At 40.9% G+C, this 22,425-nt stretch overlaps 1 protein-coding gene across 4 annotated transcripts in view; it reads right to left on the reverse strand.

Annotated features, from left to right (window-relative positions):
• The window catches only part of orc4 (origin recognition complex, subunit 4), a 130,331-nt gene that overhangs the window by 81,094 nt on the left and 26,812 nt on the right, over positions 1-22,425 (reverse strand). For all 4 annotated transcript variants that reach the window (XM_072258627.1, XM_072258628.1, XM_072258629.1 and 1 more), the window contains one exon: positions 11,265-11,338. In XM_072258627.1, coding sequence (XP_072114728.1) covers positions 11,265-11,338 — 74 coding nt within the window. The remainder of the gene's footprint in view (positions 1-11,264; positions 11,339-22,425) is intronic.

Genomic DNA, 22,425 nt, shown 5'->3' on the forward strand with positions numbered 1-22,425 from the left:
ATCAAGAATGTAAAGGGGATCAGATAAGACAGAGAAAACAGAGAGAATTAACTGAAGTTTGTTATCCAGACAGACAGAAATACACAAAATTTCTCAGGTGTTACTATTAGGACAACTACTTTTCTTAGTGTATTGAAGATTTGGACATAGGTACACTGGGCGCACTTTCCAAACTTGCATAATGAATTATGCACAGGATAGAAATAGACTTCAAACATATAGCAATGCTGGTGACACGGGCAGAAAGGCAGCAGCTGAAATTTCTTCTTCAAACTGTTACATTTTACTAGAAGGAATGAGAAGAGTTGATTTAAGTCAAAGGGCAATGATAGACAGATAGATAGATAGACTTTATTGATCCCGAGGGAAATTGAGTTTCATTACAGCCACACCAACCAAGAATAGAGCATAAATATAGCAATACAGAAACCACAAACAATCAAACAACAAAATGCAAACTATACCAGATGGAAGTAAGTCCAGGACCAGCCTATTGGCTGAGGATGTCTGACCCTCCACGGGAGGAGCTGCAAAGTTCGATGGCCACAGGCAGGAACAACCTCCCGTGACGCCCAGTGTTGTATCTCGGTGGAATATGGCCAGGGTCCAACAGCAAAAAGTTCAATATCTGGTCTACAAACATGTTCCTCGATCATAATATGACCCGGATTGCACCATCCGTTGTTAACCAGAACAGTAAGCACCCAACTCCTTTACGCTTACCGCTCTCAGTGCACTTCCGGTCAGCCCGAACGGTCTGGAAGCCGTCCATGGAAAAGATTTGATCGGTATGTCCTCTTGCAGCCCCGTTTCAGTAAAACACATAACACTACACTCCCGAAATGTTCTCTGACGTCTGGCTAGTGCCGTCAACTCGTCCATTTTATTACCCACCAAACTCCTCTTCTCCATAAGTCTCTGTTGTCTCGATCTGGTCCTCTTTCCTCACCTTTGTGATCCCCCTCTGCATTCTCTGTGTGTTTTCCTCCAGATTTCAGCTGGGGTGTCTGCCGCTCTGCTCACTAAACCGGCCAGCATAAGCTCAATCAGCTGGTCCCTGGAATAAACAATGTGACCATGCTTCTGCCCCGCTAATGAAACATGTCGGAATGTAACTATTTCCAGTGCTAAAAACCCAAATAAAACTCTCTCCACCAGCATGTTAGAGAGTTGAGGTGCATCATTTGTTGAAAATGGTTGTAAAGAAATTGAATATGAAGCATACAAAATCTTGGGCCTTAGGTGAATCATATCAAAGCACTGATTCAGCCTCAGAGTACAGTGCCTAGATAGACTAGAATAACTAATACATTTGCCTTAGAACAGGAGATATAGCAAAGTATTTAAAAATCAAAAGAACAGATAGAGTCAAAATTCCGATACTCTCCTATTATCAGAGAGACCTTGAACTAAGGAAGATAGAATGAAGGTGATTGGCAAAAGAACTAATATCAACAGGAGGAAAGTCATTTTAGATTTCATGTAGCAAGTGATTAGGGTCAAAAGGGAGCAGTTCAAGTATTTGAAAGGAACAATTGGCACTGCAACAGGGAGAGGGTAGGTGTGAAATTTGCTAGATTGCTCTTGAATAGAATTTCTGCAGATATGACAGTAATCATTCTGCAATTCTACCTTTCACTCGTCTTAAATCAACAGAACTCAATTTATTCAAATTCTAGAAGCAGAATATCAATCACAATGACTTCTATTTTTGAACCTTCTCCTCTAAATGTCAGTGCCAAGACAACACTGAAAACCTAAGATTGTATTTTAATGAAGTATAGAAATATTACTGATGTTTCGTAAATAGAAGTTGCTATGCAATTGAATAATCCAAATGTCAAAATTTATGATTGGTTATTAGATCTGATTAATCTACATACACTTATTGAAAAGGTCACTGGCATATCCCAGGAAAAATACACAAATTAAAAATAGAAAATCCTGGGAATACTCAAAATGTCACGCACACTTGCAAGGAGGAAGTTGAAACTTAAGGTTGGTGTCTTCAGCCATTGTCATTAAAAATAATCAATTTAGACATCCATTTTGATAAAAAAAACATTGCAGTAAGAATACAAGTTAATAAAAATGTACATTAATGGGTGTGCACTGAGGCAGGATCTGACTATAAGTAAATCTCATCTCAAAATCAGTATTGGGACCAAAATGCTCAGTATTAATAATGTCAATGAAGAGGTGAATTTTTAAGTATATTAGTTAGGAGGCAAAGCAGATATCCTCCTCAGGTTATGAACTCCAGAAATAATGACACTCCACATATATTAATGAGCATTTGAAAAGACAGAGATGGATTGGGCTGCTGCTGGGTGGTAAAGATCTTCTGCAGAGTGCGAATGACAGTCCCATGTGTTCCTCTCCCCACCACACCCCTCACACTAATTATTGACTGTAATAATAGAGGGCTAGGTGGAGCTAAGCAGAGTTGGGAGTGCTGTTGCAGGAAAGCAGAATCTATCATCAAGGGCCTCCTCCACCTAAGTCATGCTCTCTTCTCATTGCTGCCATCAGGAAAAAGGTACAGGAGCTTCAGAGCCCATACCACAAGGTTCAGAAATAGTATTACCCCTCAAACATCAGGCTCTTGAACCAGAACCGATAACTTCACTCGCCCCATCACTAAGCTGTTTCCACAACCTATGGACTCACTTTCAAGGATTCTTTATCTCATATTCTCGATATTTATTGCTTGTTTATTTATTTATAGAAAACATAGAAAACCTACAGCACAATACAGGCCCTTCGGCCCACAAAGTTGTGCCGAACATGTCCCTACCTTAGAAATGACTAGGCTTACCCATACCCCTCTATTTTTCTAAGCTCCATGTACCTATCCAAAATCTCTTAAAAGACCCTATTATATCCACCTCCACCACAGTAGCCTGCAGCCCATTCCACACACTCACCACTCTGAGTAAAAAGCTCATCCCTGACATCTCCTCTGTACCTACTCCCCAGCACCTTAAATCCATGTCCTCTTGTGGTAACCATTTCAGATCTGGGAAAAAGCCTCTGACTATCCACATGATCAATGCCTCTCATCATCTTATACACCTCTATCAGGCCACCTCTCATCCTCCATCGCTCCAAGGAGAAAAGGCAGAGTTCACTCAACCTGTTTTCATTAGCCATGCTCCCCAATCCAGGCAACATCCTCGTAAATCTCCTCTGCACCCTTTCTACAGCCTTCACATCCTTCCTGTAGTGAGGCGACCAGAACTGAGCACAGTACTCCAAGTAGGGTCTGACCACGGTCTTGTACAGCTGCAACATTACCCCTTGGCTCCTACATTCGACTCCACGATTAATGAAGGCCAATACACCGTATGCCTTCTTAACCACAGAGTCAACCTGCGCAGCAGCTTTGAGCGCCCTATGGACTCGGACCCCAAGATCCCTCTGATTCTCCACACTGCCAAGAGTCTTACAATTAATACTATATTCTGCCATCATATGACCTACCAAAATGAGCCACTTCACACTTCTCTGGGTTGAACTCCATCTGCCACTTCTCAGCCCAGTTTTGCATCCTATCACTGTCCCACTGTAACCTCTGACAGCCCTCCATACTATCCACAACACCTCCAACTTTTGTGTCATCAGCAAACTTACTAACCCACCCTCCACTTCCTCATCTAAGTCATTTATAAAAATCACAAAGAGTAAAGGTCCCTGAGGCACACCACTGGTCACCGACCTCCATGTAGAATATGAACCGGCTACAACCACTCTTTGCCTTCTGTGGGCAAGCCAGTTCTGGATCCACAAAGCAATGTCCCCTTGGATCCCATGCCTCCTTACTTTCTCAATAAGCCTTGCATTGGGTATCTTATCAAATGCCTTTCTGAAATCCATATACACTACATCCACTGTTCTTCCTTCATCAATGTGTTTAGTTAACATCTTCAAAAAATTCAATCAGGCTCATAAGGCACGACCTGCCCTTGACAAAGCCATGCTGACGATTCCTAATCATATTATACCTCTCCAAATGTTCATAAATCCTGCCTCTCAGGATCTTCTCCACCAACTTACCAACCACTGAAGTAAGACTCACTGGTCTATAATTTCCTGGGCTATCTCTACTCCCTTTCTTCAATAAAGAAAAAACATCAGCAATCCTCCGGAACCTTTCCCGTCCCCATTGATGATTCAAAGATAATCGCCAGAGGCGCATCAATCTCCTCCCTCACTTCCCACAGTAGCCTGGGTACATCTCATCCGGTCCCGGCAACTTATCCAATTTGATTCTTTCCAAAAGCTCCAGCACATCCTCTTTCTTAATAGCTACATGCTCAAGCTTTTCAGTCTGCTGCAGGTCAGCACTACAATCACCAAGATCCTTTTCCATAGTGAATACTGAAGTATTCATTAAGTACCTCTTCTATTTCCTCCGGTTCCATACATACTTTCCCAATGTCACACTTGATAGGTCCTATTCTTTCATGTCTTATCTTCTTGCTTTTCACATACTTGTAGAATGCCTTGGGGTTTTCCTTAATCCTGCCTTCCAAGGCCTTCTCATGGCCCTCCTAATTTCCTTTTTAAGCTCCTTCCTGTTAACCCTATAATCTTCTAGATCTCTAACATTACCTAGCTCTCTGAACCTTCTGTAAGCTTTTCTTTTCTTCTTGACTAGATTTATTACAGCCTTTGTACACCACAGTTCCTGTACCCTACCATAACTTCCCTGCCTTATTGGAATGTATCTATGCAGAACTCCACACAAATATCCCCTGAACACTTACCACATTTCTTCTGTACTTTTCCCTGAGAACATCTGTTCCCAATTTAGCTTCCAATTTCCTGCCTGATAACCTCATAATTCCCCTTACTCCAATTAAACACTTTTCTAACTTGTCTGTTCCTATCTCTCTCCAATGCTATTGTAAAGGAGATAGAATTATGATCACTATCTCCAAAATGCTCTCCCACTGAGAGACTTGACACCTGACCAGGTTCATTTCCCAATACCAAATCAAGTACAGCCTCTCCTCTTGTAGGCTAATCTACATATTGTGTGAAGAAACCTTCCTAAACACACCTAACAAACTCCACCCCATCTAAACTCCTCGCTCTAGGGAGATGCCAATCAATATTTGGGCAATTAAAATCTCCCATCACGACAACTCTGTTATTATTACACCTTTCCAGGATCTATTTCCCGATCTGCTTCTCGATATCCCTGTTACTATTGGGCAGCCTATAAAAAACACCCAGTAAAGTTATTGACCCCTTCCTGTTCCTAACCTCCACCCAGAGATTCTGTAGACAATCCCTCCATGACGTCCACCTTTTCTGCAGCCATGACACCATCTCTGATCAATTGTGCCACACCCCCACCTCTTATGCCTCCCTCCTTATCCTTTCTGAAACATCCAAAACCTGGCACTTCAAGTAACCATTCCTATCCCTGAGCCATCCAAGTTTCTGTAATGGCCACCATATCATATCTCCAAGTACTGGTCCACACTCTAAACTCATCCGCTTTGTTCATAATACTCCTTGCATTAAAATAAACACATCTCAAACCATCCGTCTTAGCGCGTCCCTTCTCTATCACCTGCCTATCCTCCCTCTTGCACTGTCTACAAGCTTTCTCTATTTGTGAGCCAACCGCCTTTTCCCCAGTCTCTTCAGTTCAGTTCCCACCCAACAATTCTAGTTTAAACTCTCCCCAGTAGCGTTAGCAAACCTCCCCGCCAGGATATTGGTCCCCCTGGGATTCAACTGCAACCCGTTCTTTTTGTATAGGTCACACCTGCCCCAAAAGAGGTCCCAATGATCCAGAAATCTGAATCCCTGCCCCCTGCTCCAATCCCTCAGCCACGCATTTATCCTCCAACTCATTCTATTCCTATACCCACTGTTGTGTGGCACAGGCAGTAATCCTGAGATTACTACCTTTGCGGTCCTGCTTCTCAACTTTCTTCCTAACTCCCTGTAGTGTTTTTTCAGGACCTCTTCCCTTTTCCTACCTAAGTCATTGGTACCAATATGTACCATGACCTCTGGCTGTTCTCTCTCCCACTGCAGGATATCTTGGACGCCATCTGAAACATCCCGGACCCTGGCACCTGGAAGGCAAACTACCATCCGAGTTTCTTTCCTGCGTCCACAGAACCGCCTGTCTGCCCCCTAACTATAGAGTTCCCTATCACTGCTGCCTTCCTCTTCCTTTCCCTACCCTTCTGAGCCACAGGGCCGGACTCTGTGCCAGAGTCACGGCCACTATCGCTTCCCCCAAATAGGCAGTTCCCCCCCCCCACCTCGACCCCCAACAGTACTCAAACAGGAATACTTATTGTCAAGGGGTACAGCCACAGGGGTACTCTCTAGTACCTGACTCTTGCCCTTCTCTCTCCTGATTGTTACCCATTTGTCTGTCTCCCGTGGCCCCGGTGTGACCACCTGCTCTATCACCTCCTCGCTCTCCCTGACCAGATGAAGATAATTGAGCTGCATCTCCAGTTCCCTAACCCAGTCCTTTAGAAGCTGCAGCTCGACACACCGGGTGCAGATATGGCCATCCAGGAGGCTGGGAGACTCCAGGACCTCTCACATCTGACACCGAGCACAGAAAACCGGCCTCACACACATAATACTTCCTTTCCGCAATTAACACAGGGAAACCTACCTCGTCTCGTTACCGTCTAAGCCCGTTGAGCCAAAGCACTATCACTCTGCAACCTCTCACTCCGCTGTCCGCTGGATATGGCGGTGTTCTTTTTAAACTTTTCCCGCTCTACTGGCTGATGTCACGCGTGTGCGCAGTCTTACCTCTCTTTTACCCCGAGTAGTAAAATGCCTTTGCTCCGAAATCCTTTGCCATTCCACCTGCAGCCTTCTTGCTCTGAATCAAAATCCACTCATAATATATTTATTATTCTTTACTTTTTGTGTTTGCACAGTTCATTGTCTTTTGTACAATGATTATTTGTCCATGCTGTTGAGAGTTGTCTTTATTTTCTTATATTTTATTTATTGAGATACAGCACAAAATAGGCCCTTCTGACGCCTTTGAGCCACGCCGCCCTGCAATCCCCTGATTTAATCCTAGCCTAATCATGGGATAATTTACAATGACCAATTAGCCTACAAACTGGTACATCTTTGGACAGTGGGAGGAAACCCACGCGGTCATGGGGAGAGCATACAAACTCCTTACAGGCAGCAGTAGGAATTGAACCTAGGTCGCCTCTAACACAAAGTATTGTGCTAACCACTATGCTACTGTGTCACTTTAATTGATTCTATTGTGTTTCTTGCATTTCCTGTGAATGCCTGCAAAAAGTAAATCTCAGGGTTGTATGTGGTGACATATATGTACTTTGACTATAAAATTACTTTGAACAGGCTCTTTCACTCACTGATTGAGGATAGCTGGCAACTGCTCTTCCCATTCCTACTCACACTCCCTTCCAAACTATTTCCATTAGCCTCTCCCATACCTTTTGTTTATTTTTGACTTATGAATGGGTCCCAGGAAAGCAACCCTGTCATAATCTGGGGACTGCCTGTAAACTATCAAGATGGTAGTGGGATCTTGGTTGGGCAAAGCCATGGGAATGAAAAGAAATGCAAGTCTCCATCCATTAGGTCAGGGAATGAATAATATTTTTAATGGTAGTGGCTAGGAATAATGGCAGTGCAACAGTGATGCCCAAGTGTACCAACTATAAAATGTTAATGCATGATCAAAAAGATTGGGAAGTGCATGGGTTTTTATTTCCAGATATTTTCTTTCATAAAACCATTCTATTTAGTAGAATTTAATATAAACAGCCAAACAGTATTTTAAATTTATGAGTGAAATCAGGATCCAAGCAATGGGAAGTAAAAGTCAGTAACATTTCCATCAAAGGGTTGCAAACTTTGACATAAATTAAACTGCAAACACATCAAGAACAATGGTGAAAATAAAGCAGACAAATGGGGTTGAAATACTGGTCTATCATGATTTAATTGGATGGTAGAACAGATTTAGCAGCCATTATGGCTATTTCTTTTTCAATGCAAGCTGACACATGAAGACAAGTTAGGCGAAGTATTGGTGGGTTTTGTAACATTAATGTTGAATCAGTTTGTGGGAAAGAAGACAACGAATTAAAGACATTAAACTGGAAAGGATCACTGAAGTCTAAAAAAGTTATTTATTGTACATAAAAATCACTATGTAAATTTAATCGTTTGAAATCCTAGAGCTTTATTTCTTTCAGCACAAAGATACAATTTACAGTGCAAAGTTACATTATAATTACACAATACCTAAAAAAAACTTTCCTGGGAACAAAAATATAAATATTCCAAACCAGTTAATAAAATCATTGTTTCCTCTAGATATTTTAAACAAATTTCAAACACTATATACAGTCAGCCCTCCTTATCCGTGAGTTCCGCATGCGCGAATTCAACCAACCAGGAATCGAGAAAACCCGTAAGTGCTCTTCCAGCACTTGTTGTTCGAGCATGTATAGAGTTTTTTTTTTCTTGTCATTATTCCCTAAACAATGCAGTATAACAATTATTTTACATGGCATTTACATTGTATTAGGTATTATAAGTAATCTAGAGATGATTTAAAGTATACGGGAGGATGAGCGTAGGTTATCATGGATCGGGAAAAAAAAACGTAAATTCCCTTACTAAGTTAGTCGGAACAGGTACATCTGATATTATTTAGCGTCAGTTAGTCAAACGTTTGATTTAGTATACAGTATATATTTTACCTTTCTATGTATATAAAACACTTAAGAAACGTAAGTTTCAGCGCCGGGTCGGGAATGGAAGTTCCCGAGTTCGATCCAGTGACAGACCGCTCCCGAGCACGCTCTCCATCCCTGCTGGGTTGATGTGAAGGATCAAAACCCAAAAATTAAACCACTGTGTTGCTTAGTAATAATTGTAGCTTTCCATCGGGGCAGGGCCCTTTCTCACTTTATCCTTTAAAATTGTTCCGATCGTTGACTGACTATAGCCTAACACTTTGCCAATGACCGACAGCGTTTCACCTCTTTCTGATCGCTTTATTATTTCCACTTTATTTTCAATCGTGATCCTGATTATTTTTGAGAACAGAAACACTGCGGATTCAGAGCTCCTCCGCCGGGTCCTAATGTCCACCACATTGAAACAAGTTAAATAAGGTCCGGGGTTCTGCTGGGTCCAAAGGTCAAATGTAAATAATATCGGATGTACCTGTTCTGACTTATTTAGTAAGAGAACTTCTGTTTTTTATCGATCCCGATCCACGATAACCTAAGCACATCCTCCTGTATACTTTAAATCATCTCTAGATTACTTATAATACCTAAAACAACATTAAGACAGGTTGAATAAGGGACTTGAGCATCCGTGTTTTTTAGTATCCGTGAGGGGTCCTGGAACCAATCCCTTACGGATAAGGAGGGCCAACTGTACTACTCACAAAATATTCTTAAACTGGATTGCAGTTTAAGATGCATGAGATCAATGGTGAATTGGCCATTTAGGTTCAGAACAGGCTTCCCCATAGAAGACAGAGTAGTGGTCAAAGGACCACTACCCTCTGGACATCAGTGATTTGTGGTGTTCTGCAGAGATCTGTAATGGGACTTTTGACCTGGATGAAAATGTAGATGGGTGGGTTAGTAAGTCTGCAGATGATACGAGATAGATGTGTTGTGGATCGTGTACAAGATTGGCAAAGAATACAGCAGGATATAGATCAGTTGCAGATATGAACGGAAAAAGTGGCAGATGAGGTTTAACCTGGACAAATATGAAATGTTGAACCTTGGTAGATCAAATGTAAAGAGAGAGTACACTGTTAAGGGCAAGTCACTTAATAGTATTGATGAGCAGAGCTATCTTGGCGTCCAAGTTCTTAAGTCCTTAAAAGTAACTATACAGGTTGATAGGATGGTTAAGAAGGTATGTGGCATACTTGCTTGTATTAGTAAAGGCACTGAGTTCAAAAGTCAGGAAATTATGTTGCAGCTTAATAAAACTCTAGTTCGGCTGCATCTAGAGAATTGCATAAAGCTCTGGTCACCCCCTTATAGGAAGGATATCGAGACATTGGAGAAGCTGCAGAAGAGGTTTACCAGGATGCTGCCTGGATTAGAGGGCATGTGCTCTAATAAGAGGTTGGACAAACTAAGGTTATTTTCTCTGGAGTGGCAGAGGCTGAGGGGAGATCTGATAAGGATTTATAAGGTTATGAGAGGCATAGATAGAGTAGGCAGACAGTATTTCCTCCCCCCAACATTGAAATGCCTAATACCAGAAGGCGTGCATTTATAGTGAGACAGGGTAACTTCAAAGGAGATGTGAAGGAAATTTTTTTTTGTTTGTGTTTTTTTTTAAACACAGAGAGTAGTTGGTGCCTGGAGTGCACTGCCTGGGACAGTGGTAAAGACTTTTAAGAGATGTTTAGATAGGCATATGAATGAGGAAAATGGAAGGATAGGGACATTGTGTAGGCAGAAGAGATTAGTTTAGTTACCTACTGGGTAGTAATTTATTTAGCTCGTAACAAGATTATGAGCTGAAGCTCCTGTTCCTGTGCTGTACCTTCCAACTTAGTATTCCAAAAATTTCTTTACCCTGACCAACCTCCTTACCGTTCCATGCAATGACTGAAGCAGTGACATTCTATTGAATGAAATTGTTAGTATTAGATCCTAGATTTGTTGCACTGCTAAATTTGTTGAATACATACATTCAACCAACCAAAAGCACTCTCAATAAGAAATTATAGCTTACAACCAGGAAAGAAAAATATCAAGCTTCATCAAAGCTGCAGATATACAGAATGACACTGAATAATTATCCTATTGACCACATAAAGCAAATATCTGAGGGGTTGGATTCTATTTTACACAGAACCACAGAAGTGTCTACAAGTGCTAGCTGCAAAACGTCACAATCAAAAAAAGAGCAAATTCTGGAAATAATTAGTTCTGTCAAAAGGTCATTAACCCAAAACATCCACTCTCTCTTTTGCAGCAGATACTGAATGAATTGCTAAGTATTTTCAGCTTTTTCTCTTTTTTAAAAAAAATATTTAGTTTTCTTGTGTTTCTATTAACAAGAAGTTTTAGTGTTAGAAATTTTAAAAATACATATGCAAGAAATTTATCCAAAACAAAAGACATATCAAGTTACAAGTACTTCAAAAGAAATTTTCCATTTTTAGGTTAGTTACTTAAAGTGTGGCAAGTGCAGCACATTGCAATCATGCTGATTCATTAATCACTTACTTGTACTGAACTTCTACTCCAAATGGTTTACCAGGGAGATGGTGGCAGAATCGTTTTCTCAATGTCATGTGAACCTGTATAACCAATGTAAAATAAGTAAATAAAGTTATGGGCAACCAGCATTGCACAACTCTACATATTTTGTCAAAAGCAAAAACCATTTTGCTTTTATTTTGACTTAATTGAGCTATAAGTGTTTACTAATGCTTATCAGAAAGCAGAAAGTTTACAATCAAAGTGCTCCTCATTACTGGACTGGAAAAAGAACGTTAGAAGCAAAACTGTTTCTAGCTGTCTCGCACTGCTGGGAAGAAAAAGTACAAAAAGGATTTTTAAAAAAACAAAGTTTTGGCAAGAAGTAGTAGAGAGTCCCAATCATGATGGCAATTCTTGGGTTAAGGATTGCTTTGCTGAACATTTTATTTTCAGTCCAAGTGGCATTAATTGCAAATAAGATAGCAATGAAGGTAATTTGTAATTTTTTTTCTACAAACTTATGGTTACAGGCCACTGCCACATTACGAAAGGACTGTGTTTCTAGAAAACTCTCTGCATCCTATTTTCCAAAATGCAAACCTTATTTTCCTTTTAACTTCAAATGTTAAAAGTGGATATGCATTCTTTCAAAATGTTTTTGTCTCAGTAGTAATGATGAGTACCACAGCTGCTGGTTCACACAGGGGCTACAAAAAGATTGCCTTGTCAGTTTCCAAAGTAAATCTATTAAGAGACCAATAGCTGCAGATGCTTATTACCCTCCAGGCTTCAGTCTGAATGGAGACATGCACATTTAAAAGTTTATCACATTATCAATAATATTTAAATGATAATTATTACTGGTGTTTTCAGAACACAGTATTCTAGTTAAGTTCTAGTTAACCACTCTAGTTAATTTCTTATCCACTAAATCCATTTAAGACATTTAAAGCTATTTGCAGAGAAGTTCTACAGGACTCAGTGATATGTCATTAAAAAAAAAACTACAAAAGCTGGAAGTTGAAAAAAATAACAGAATATGCTAGAAACACACAGCATTTGTGGATAGATACTTTAAGATTGGTTTTAAGGTCCTTAATTTGGAAAATGTATAAGCTTGTCCACCATGCAGGGATGGCACTACAGCATAAGGGCTAGCATAATACTTTGCCAGTGCACATGATTGGGATTGAATTCTGCTACTGTCTGTATGGTGTTCGTACATTCTCCCCATGACTGTGAGGTTTTCCTCCAGGTGCTCCAGTTTACTCACATATTTCAAAGACATACAGGTTAGTAAGTTGTGGCTATGCTTTGCTGGTACTGAAAGCATGGTAATACTTACAGGCTGCCCCAACACATCCTTGAACTGTGTTTGTCATTAATGCAAGACAAGGCATTTCACTGTATGCCTTGATGTACATTTGGCAAATAAAGCTAATCTTTTTAATATTTTATCTTTTATTTGGGAAGGACAAATGAAATGAAGGTTGGAAAGTGCAAAGAAGGCACGCAGAGTCACTGATCCCTTTGTGAAGCTAGTCAGGTAATGAAGCTAGTCAGATGGTCAAAAAACCTCTTTTTGGTCAGACCACAGATAATAAAAGCAAAGAGTCTTTGCTGGAATTGTAGTAAATATAGCTATCAACATGTGGCTACTGTTCCCTTTCCACTGACACTGCCTGACCAGCTTCCCACTAACACTTCAGTACAGGTTGTGGATAACCCCCCCTTACAGAATTTACAAATTACCAACCAAAATGTTTAGATATCAAATAAAATTCACTCTCACAAAGTTTGTGTGGGGAAAAAAGATTTAACACAAAAATGACTCTTCTATTTTCCAATCAGAGTTCCATGTTACAGAAAATAGTGATATGGACCATTTTATAGGAACCCCTTAATATCAGCCGCTCCCAAGAGTTAGCTGTAAATAGATGGCATCCAATCTGCATTCAACAGCAGCACAAAGCTGACCTTACCAAATGGAGTTGCTTCTATTCACTTAACATTTTCCTTGAGCCATACACAAGCCTTACTTTAACATAATATCCCACCAGTGAGATGTGATATGAAGTATTATACTAACCCCTTCCCAAGCATCTTCTGTTCATCATTCCCAGATATCCTAACAAACTTCAACAGACACACTGTTGAAAGCATGATAGTCTGGTACAGCAATTCAAATGCACAGGAATGCAAGAGGTTGCACAGAATAATGGCTGTCCAACACACTACTATTGATAATATCGACAGGAGGCACTGCCTCAAGAAAGCAAAATCCAACAAAGATCCCCACCATCCAGGCTATGCTATCTTTACGCACCTTCGGGCAGAAGGTACTGAAGCCTGAAGTTCCACACCACCAGATTCATTCCTTCAACCACTCATTTCTTGAACCAATTGGCAAAACCCTAGTTACTACAGCAAAGTGGCCAGCTATACAGTTTAGCAATACTTTGTCAACTTTGTACTGTTTAACTTTCTGAAATTCTAATTGCTTTTTTCTTGTAAAATTCTGTATAATTTGTTTAATTTGCTACCCTCTCTATATACCCATGACTGTGCAGCTAGGTATAGCTCAAATGCTAACTTTAAATTTGCTGATAATATAACCACTGTTGCTAGAATCTCAGATGGACATGAGATTGCATACAGGAGCGAGATATACCAGCTAATTAAGTGGCGTCGCAGCAACAACCTTGCACTCAACCTCTGCAAGATCAGAACTGTTTGTGGACTTCAGGAAGAGTAAAACGAAGGAACACGAACCAATCTTATAGAGGGATCTCAAGCGGAGAGAGTGAGCAATTTCAAGTTCCTGGATGTCAAGATCTCTGATAATCTAACCAGGTCCCACTATTATCGGTGCAGCTATAAAGAGGGCAAGACAGCGACCATATTTCATTAGGGGTTTGAAGAGATTGGGTTTGTTACCTAAACCACACAAACTTCTATAGATGCACTGTAGAGAGCATTCTAACAGATACATCACTGTCTGGTGGAGGGGGGGAGGGGGCTACTGTACAGGATTGAAAAAAGCTTCAGGAAGTTGTAAAGTTAGTCAGCTCCACCTTGGGTATTAGCCTCCGTAGTATCCACGATATCTTCAAGAGGAGCAGTGCCTCAGAAAGGCAGAGTTCATTATTAAGGACCTCCATCATCCAGGACATGATCTCTTCTCACCCTTACTGTCAGGAAGGAGATACAGAAGCCTAAAAGCACATACTCAGTGATTCAGGAACAGCTTTTCTATCCGATTTCTAAATGGACATTGAACCCGTAAACAGTACTCACTTTTTAAAAAATATATTATAAATGATGCAAAACAGAGATAATCTAATTTTATATACACACACACATATTTACTGTAATCGATTTACTTATTCTTTTTGTTTCTGTAATATCATGTATTGCATTGAACTGCTGCTGCTGATGCTGCTAAGTTAATACATTTCATGACACATGCTAGTGATAATAAACCTGATTCTGATTCTGAATTCAGCTGGCCAGGCATCGTCTAGGGAAAAGAGCAAAAACAGTCGACGTTTCCGGCTGAGACTCTACATCAGAACTCAAGTTTAATTTGTGTTTTTCAGGAGACTGCTGTGTATCTGATGGTGCGTACCTGTGAAGCTGCTGCAAGTAATTTTTTTCATTGCACCTGTGCACGACAATAAACTCAACTCTGACAGATTCGCAATTTTGAAAAGCTATTTATTTCAATTATCTTGTCTCACACCTGATGAACAGCTACAAAACCACCCCCAATCTTAGAACTGAAATGCCTTCCATTAACTAGTTTTACTGATCAGTCTTCCCATTACCATGCAGTTTATAAAAATATTGTTTTGCAGCTAACAATATTTTACAATGACATATCACCTGAGAGTTATACTAATGCAGTAAGTTAAATGTACTGCTCAATTCAAAACTCTGAGAAATTCATATTTAGCACTTCATACCATTAAAGCCCTGACAATACCTTAACTCCATTGTTCTCTTGCACCTTCTCAACACCCCAACTCAGAACAAATTGGCAAAAAAATTCAAATCCAGTTTGTTTTTGACTTCATGAAAGAACATGTGGGAATACTCTTGGAAGTAGAGAGAATTATGGGTCTCCAAGTAACAAGTATTAGTAAAAAAAAATCAGACCAACAGAAAATTAATAAAACGCAGTAAGCTGAAAGAGCTGGCCATGGAGATGTTAGATGTTTTGGCAGTCATCTTCCAACACTCCAGATTTTACTTAATTTGGATTGTATGGTAGTAAGTATAATAACATTATTCAAGAAAACAGAAAACAAAGAAAAAGAAAAAGAGATTGAATTAACTTATAGTCATCTGTAGGGAAAATGCTAGAATACATTAAAGAAAGTTTGTGAACCCTGTAGAATGTTCTCTATTTCTGCATATGATCTAAAATGTGATCAGATCTTCATGCAAGTCCTAAAACTAGATATAAAGAACCAAATTAAATAAATAACACAAAAACAAAGGTCATACCAGAAGCACAACATGTAATGCGGAAGGAAGTGAAAAAGAACCCAAGGGTACAGCAAAAGACCTCCTTGTACAGCAATAACTTCAACCAAGCGTTTTTGGTCTTGTTGATCAGTCCTGCACATCCGCTTGGAGGAGTTTTAGGCCATTCCTCCGTACAAAACTGCTTCAACTCTGGGATGTTGGTGGGCTTCCTTTCCATGAACTGCTTGATTCTGGTCCTTCCACAACATTTCTAAAAAAGTTAGGACTTAAGACTCTGCCATTCCAAAGCACAAATGTTCTTCTTTTGAAACCATTCTGTTGTTTACTCTTGTCTTTCGGATCATTGCCTTGTTGCATTTTCCAACTTCTATTAAGCTTCAGGTGACAGACTGCTACCCTGACATTGTCCTATAAAATGTCTTGATACATATTTGAATTCATTGCTCCTTGAACGATTGTAAGCTGTCCAGGCCTTGAGGCAGTAAAGCAGCCCCAAACTACGATGCTCCTTGACCAGAAGAGCCAAATATATAGGAGCAGAATTAGGCCATTTGGCTCATCGAGTCTGCTCCGCCCTTTTATCATGGCTGATCCATTTCTTTCTTAACCCCAATCTCCTGACTTCTTCCCATATCCCTTCATGCCCTGACTAATCAAAAAATAGAACAAACTCTGCCTTAAGTATACGTGGCAATGAATTCCACAGATCCACCACTCTCTAGCTGAAGAAATTCCTCCTCTCCGTTCTAAGTGGACATCCCTCTATTCTGACGCTGTGTCCTCTGGTCTTTGGCTCCCCCACTACAGGAAACATGATCTCCATATGCACTCTATTGAGGCCTTCCAACATTCAGTAAGTTTCAATGGGATCCCCACCCTCATTCTTCTGAATTCCAGTGAGTACAGGCCCAGAGGCATCAAATACTCCTCACTGGATAAGGTTAATTGATCATTTTAAACTGGCACATGATTAGGCTATGTTTAAGTTGGGGGATTGCTGGGTGGCACAGCTTGAAGGGCTTATTCTGCACTGTATCTCAATAAATAAATAGATAAATAAATAAATGTATATGCCTCTCATAACTGTAAACATTTCTATAAGGTTGCTCCACCTTTCCTATGTTCTAAGGAATAATGAACTAGTCCAGCCAAACTTATCCCATAATTCAGGCACTCTAGTCCTGGTATTAAATCTTTAATGTAAAAGATCCAATTCAAAAGGATCTTTGTAAATCACTCACTAAAGATGTGTTTTTCTTTGGATGGTCTTAATTCTGATGTCAAATGCCTGCCAAAGGTTTATTTGAATGTTGCTTGGTGACTCCAAGATGCTGAGAATTTTACAAGGATACAGTCAAAACCTGAAAAAGCTTTCACTCAAAAACTGCAGGGAGAACCTTTTGCACAATAAATTAAATTAAGCAACACATACACACAGACAATGCTGGAGGAACTCATCATGCCAGGCAGTATCTACGGAAATGAATAAACAGTGATTGTTTCGGGCCAAGACCCTTCCTCAGGACTGACTCAGGATGGTCATTTATCAAGAGTTAAACCAGTCCAGTCAACACCGGGGCCTTAGGATGAGGTATAAAAAAAATAGTCGTTAGTCAAGAAAGGGGGAGACAAGAAGTGAGCTAGTCGGCCCAGCAGCTTTTAATGGGAAAACGTTAAAATCCAATTTTAGAAGGTAACAGCAAAACAATTGAGTAGAGTTAATATGACTATATGAAAGGAAGATTTCGTTGTACAGTCAGCTAGACTTCCGAGGGGAAACAAAGAACTGCAGAAACAGTGCATTTCAGTTTCTAGAGGAAATTTCTTGAAGTGGAAATAATTCAGAAAATGTGTAGCTTGGGTGGTTGATAGTTGGTTTGAGTTGTTCTCCGATCTTGGCAATTTACATACACACATTACAACCCACTGATGATGTCTCCTCTCATGGTTCACAAGTAAATTGCCAAGATCAGAGAACAACTCAACCCAACCATTTGCTGAAGTGTTAATTGCCTATAGTACATTACCCCGGTGGTGGTAGGTGTAGAAGAACTGCGGGTTGTTGAAGGATAAACGAGCGAGAACAAGTTACAGAGAAACAAGCAGGGATATGGGGCTGATGGAAAGAGCTAGTAGAGCATTAATGGGACAAATAGTCTCCTTCCACCATGATTCACAGTTGGGATGAGATTTTGGTGTTGATGTGCACTGCCTTTTGACCTCCAAACACAGCAATGTGCAGTTTCTGACAAAAAGTTAAACTTTCATCTCATCTGTCCACAGAACATTGTCCCAAATGCGTCATAGAACATCTAGGTGGCTTTTTTGCAAACCTGAGATGTCAGGATGAGAATCCTTTATTATCGCCAAGTATGTGGACACATACAGGGAATTTGATGCCAGTTTCTCTGAGCTCGCTGTACAGAATCAAAAAGCAAACAAAACAATAGTGCAAATAATCGTGAACTATATACAATGAGGTGTACCTGTGTATGTACAGGTGGACTTGGTTTATAATAGACTAAAATTCAAGTGTTCATAAGACTGATGGCATACGGAAAGAAACTGTTCTTGTACCTATTTGTCCTGGCATACAGTGATCTAAAGCACCTACCAGAAGGAAGGAGTTGAAACAGGTGATGTCCAGGGTGTGATGGGTCTACAATGATGCTGCTTGCTCGCTTCCTGACTCTAGACGCATACAAGTCCTGGATCGAGGGCAGCTTCACACCAATAATCCTTTCCGCAGCCCTGACGGTTCTTTGGAGTCTATTCTCGTCTTGTTTAGTAGCTGATCCAAACCAGAAAGTGATCGACGAACAGAGAACAGACTGGATTATTCCCGAATAGAATTGAATCAGCAGCTCCTGAGGCAGGTTGTACTTCATGAGTTGACGTAGGAAATACAACCTCTGCTGAGCCTTTTTAATAAGAGTGTCTGCGTTGGGTGTCCACTTCAGGTCCCTGGAGATTGTGACACCCAGAAACCTGAACCTGAAGGTCTCCACAGCAGACACAATACTGTTGAGTATAGTGAGTGCAGGGGAGGAGTATTGGGGAGCTCCTCCTGAAGTCCACTGTCATCTCCACAGTCTTAAGCGTATTTAGCTCCAGATTGTTCTGACCACACCACACACCAGAGGGCCAGCCGTTCCACCACCCGTCTGTATGCAGACTCATCACCATCTCGGATAAGGCCAATGACAGTTGTGTCCTCTGCAAACTTCAGGAGTTTAACAGATGGATCCTGTGAGGTGCAGTCATTAGTGTAAAGGGAGAAGAGCAGTGGGGAGAGCACACATCCCTGGTGGGCACCGGTACTGATTGTCCGGGTGCTAGATGTGCAGCAATGTTTTTGCTGTTTCCTCCTTGGTGTCCTTACATGAACACTGTTCTTGTTTTTCTTATAATGGACACATGAACAGGGACTTCAGGAAGTTAAAGAGATGTCTGCAGGTATTTTGCTGTTACCCAGGTTCTTTTCCACCTCCTTTAGCATCGCATGTTGTGCTCTTGGTGTGATCTTTGCAGGATGCTCACTCCTAAGGAGATCAGCAACAGTACTGAGTTTCCACCATTTGTAGACAATTTCTCTTACTGTGGACTGATAAACATTTAGGTCTTTAGAAATGCTCTTCCAACTTCATGCATCTCTAAATTCTTCTAAGGTCCTCTGAAAGTTGTTTTAATCGAGGCATGGTGCACATAAACAGATCTGTCTCAAGAAGAGCAGGCTTTGTCAGTAATCTGTCTTGTAGAGGGCACCTCTACAACTCACACCTCCAATCTCATCTCACTGATCGAAACACCTAACTCCAAGAAGCTTTTGTAGAAGGCATTACACCAGAGGTTCACATACTTTTTCCAACAAATACATGTAATATTGCATCATTTTTCTCAATAAATAAATGAAGAATTTTTTGTGTTATCTATTTATTTAATAGAGTTCTCTATCTAGTTTTAGGATTTACATGATGATTTGACAGACATCCTACCCTGCAAAAACTCATTTCAGGGAGGTAGCATCCCAGCCCCCTGCAACCCCATATCCTCCCCCCCACCACCCGGTCGACCTCAGAGGGTACATGTATACAGGACATTTGATTATGAAAGAACACAACAATTTATTGGTTGGAGGAACAACACCTTATATTCCGTCTGGGTAGCCTCCAACCTGATGGCATGATCATTGACTTCTCTAACTTCCGCTAATGCCTCACCTCCCCCTCATACCCCATCTGTTATTTATTTATATACACACATTCTTTCTCTCATTCTCCTTTTTCTCCCTCTGACTATACTTCTTGCCCATCCTCTGGGTTCCCCCCCCCCCCGTCCTTCTCCCTGGGACTCCTGTCCCATGATCCTCTCATATCCCTTTTGCCAATCACCTGTCCAGCTCTTGGCTCCATCCCTCCCCCTCCTGTCTTCTCCTATCATTTTGGATCTCCTCCTCCCACTTTCAAATCTCTTACTAGCTCTTCCTTCAGTTAGTCCTGACGAAGGGTCTCAGCCTGAAACGTCGACTGACCCTCTTCCTAGAGATGCTGCCTGGCCTGCTGCGTTCACCAGCAACTTTGATGTGTGTTACAACAATTTATTTGATCACATATTGAAGCTATTTACATATACAGTGGCAAGCAAAAGTTTGGGCACCCCTGGTCAAAATTTCTGTTACTGTGAATAGCTAAGCGAGTAAAAGATGAACTGATTTCCAAAAAGCATAAAGTTAAAGATGACACATTTCTTTAATATTTTAAGCAAGAAAACTTTTTTTATTTCCATCTTTTACAGTTTCAAAATAACAAAAAAAGAAAAGGGCCCAAAGCAAAAGTTTGGGCGCCCTGCATGGCAGTACTTAGTAACACCCCCCTTGGCAAGTATCACAGCTTGTAAATGCTTTTTGTAGCCAGCTAAGAGTCTTTCAATTCTTGTTTGGGGGATTTTCACCCATTCTTCATTGCAAAAGGCTTCTAGTTCTGTGAAATTCTTGGGCCGTCTTGCATGCACTGTTCTTTTGAGGTCTATCTACAGATTCTCGATGATGTTTAGGTCAGGGGACTGTGAGGGCCATAGTAAAACCTTCAGCTTGCACCTCTTGAGGTAGTCCATTGTGGATTTTGTGGTGTGTTTAGGTTCATTACCCTGTTGTAGAAGCCATCCTCTTTTCATCTTGGACTTTTTTTTTCTTACAGATGCTGTGAAGTTTGCTTCCAGAATTTGCTAGTATTTAATTGAATTCATTCCTCCCTCTACCAGTAAATGTTCCCCGTGCCACTGGCTGCAACAGAAGCCTAAAGCATGAACGATCCACCCCTGTGTTTAACAGTTGGAGAGGTGTTCTTTTCATGAAATTCTGCACCCTTTTTTCTCCAAACATACCTTTGCTCATTGCGGTCAATAAGTTCTATTCAAAAAGTTCAAAGGAACATCTAAACAAGCCTGATGTATTTTGGAAACAAAGTCCTGTGGACTGATGAAGCTAAAATAGAACTTTTTGGCTGTAATGAGCAAAGGTATGTTTGGAGAAAAAAGGGTGCAGAATTTCATGAAAAGAACCCCTCTCCAACTGTTAATCACGGGGGTGGATCGATCATGCTTTGGGTTTGTGTTGCAGCCAGTGGCATGGGGAAAATTTCTTCCAGTCCTACATTGTCTTTTTCGAAGGATTTGATTTCAGTTTTTACCAACAGAGCCACTCCACTCTCTGCCTATCTGCTTGTCCTTTCAATACAATGTGCATCCCTGGATGTTTGGTTCCCAACTAATATCTTCTTTTAGCCACAACTCAGTGATGCCCACAAAGTTATACCTGCCAATCTCCAACTGCGCTACAAGATAATCTACCTTATCACATATATTGTATCCAATTTAATATAATGGCTTCAGTCCTGCATTCATCACCCTTTTTGATTTTGCCCCATGTTACACTTCAGCACATCCCACTGACTGCAATTTTGCCCCATCATCTACGTGTCCTTCCTCAGACTTACTACACAATGTATTGACTTGAATACTAACGACCCCTTCCTCAGCTCTATTTCTCTGGTTCCTATCCCATTGCTAAATTAGTTTAGACCCTCCCCAACAGCTCTAGAAAACCTGCCCACAAGGATATTGGTCCCCCAAGGATTCAGATGTAACCCATCCTATTTGTACAGGTTATACCTTGCCCTGAAGGGAATTCAATAATGCAGAAATATAAAACACTGCCCCTGCACTGTTTCCTCAGCCCTCATTCAACTGTACTATCATTCTATTTTTGTCCTAACACTGAGTAATCCAGAGGCAACTACCTTGGAGGTCCTGCTCTTCAGCCCTTTCCTTAACACCCTATACTCACTGCGCAGGACCTCTTCCCCCTTTCTCCCCGAGTCATTGGTGCTAATGTACACTATGACCTCTGGCTGCTCATTCTCCTTCTTAAGAATCTCCTGCAGCTGCTCTGAGACATCCTGAACCCTAGAACCTGTGAAGCAACACACCAGCATGGTGTCCCTTTTACTACCACAGAATCTACTGTTAGTTCCCCTAACTTTTGAGTTTCCTACCACTATCGCGCTGCCTGACTTTACTCTTCTCTTCTGAGCTTCACAGCCAGCCACAATACCACTGACCTGGCTGTTGCTGATGCGTCCTGCTATGTCACCCCTCCCACCCCCAACAGTATCCAAAGAGGTACAGTATACTTGTT

The sequence above is a fragment of the Mobula birostris genome, chromosome 5, assembly GCF_030028105.1.
Source record: "Mobula birostris isolate sMobBir1 chromosome 5, sMobBir1.hap1, whole genome shotgun sequence".
In the NCBI taxonomy this organism is placed as follows: domain Eukaryota; kingdom Metazoa; phylum Chordata; class Chondrichthyes; order Myliobatiformes; family Myliobatidae; genus Mobula; species Mobula birostris.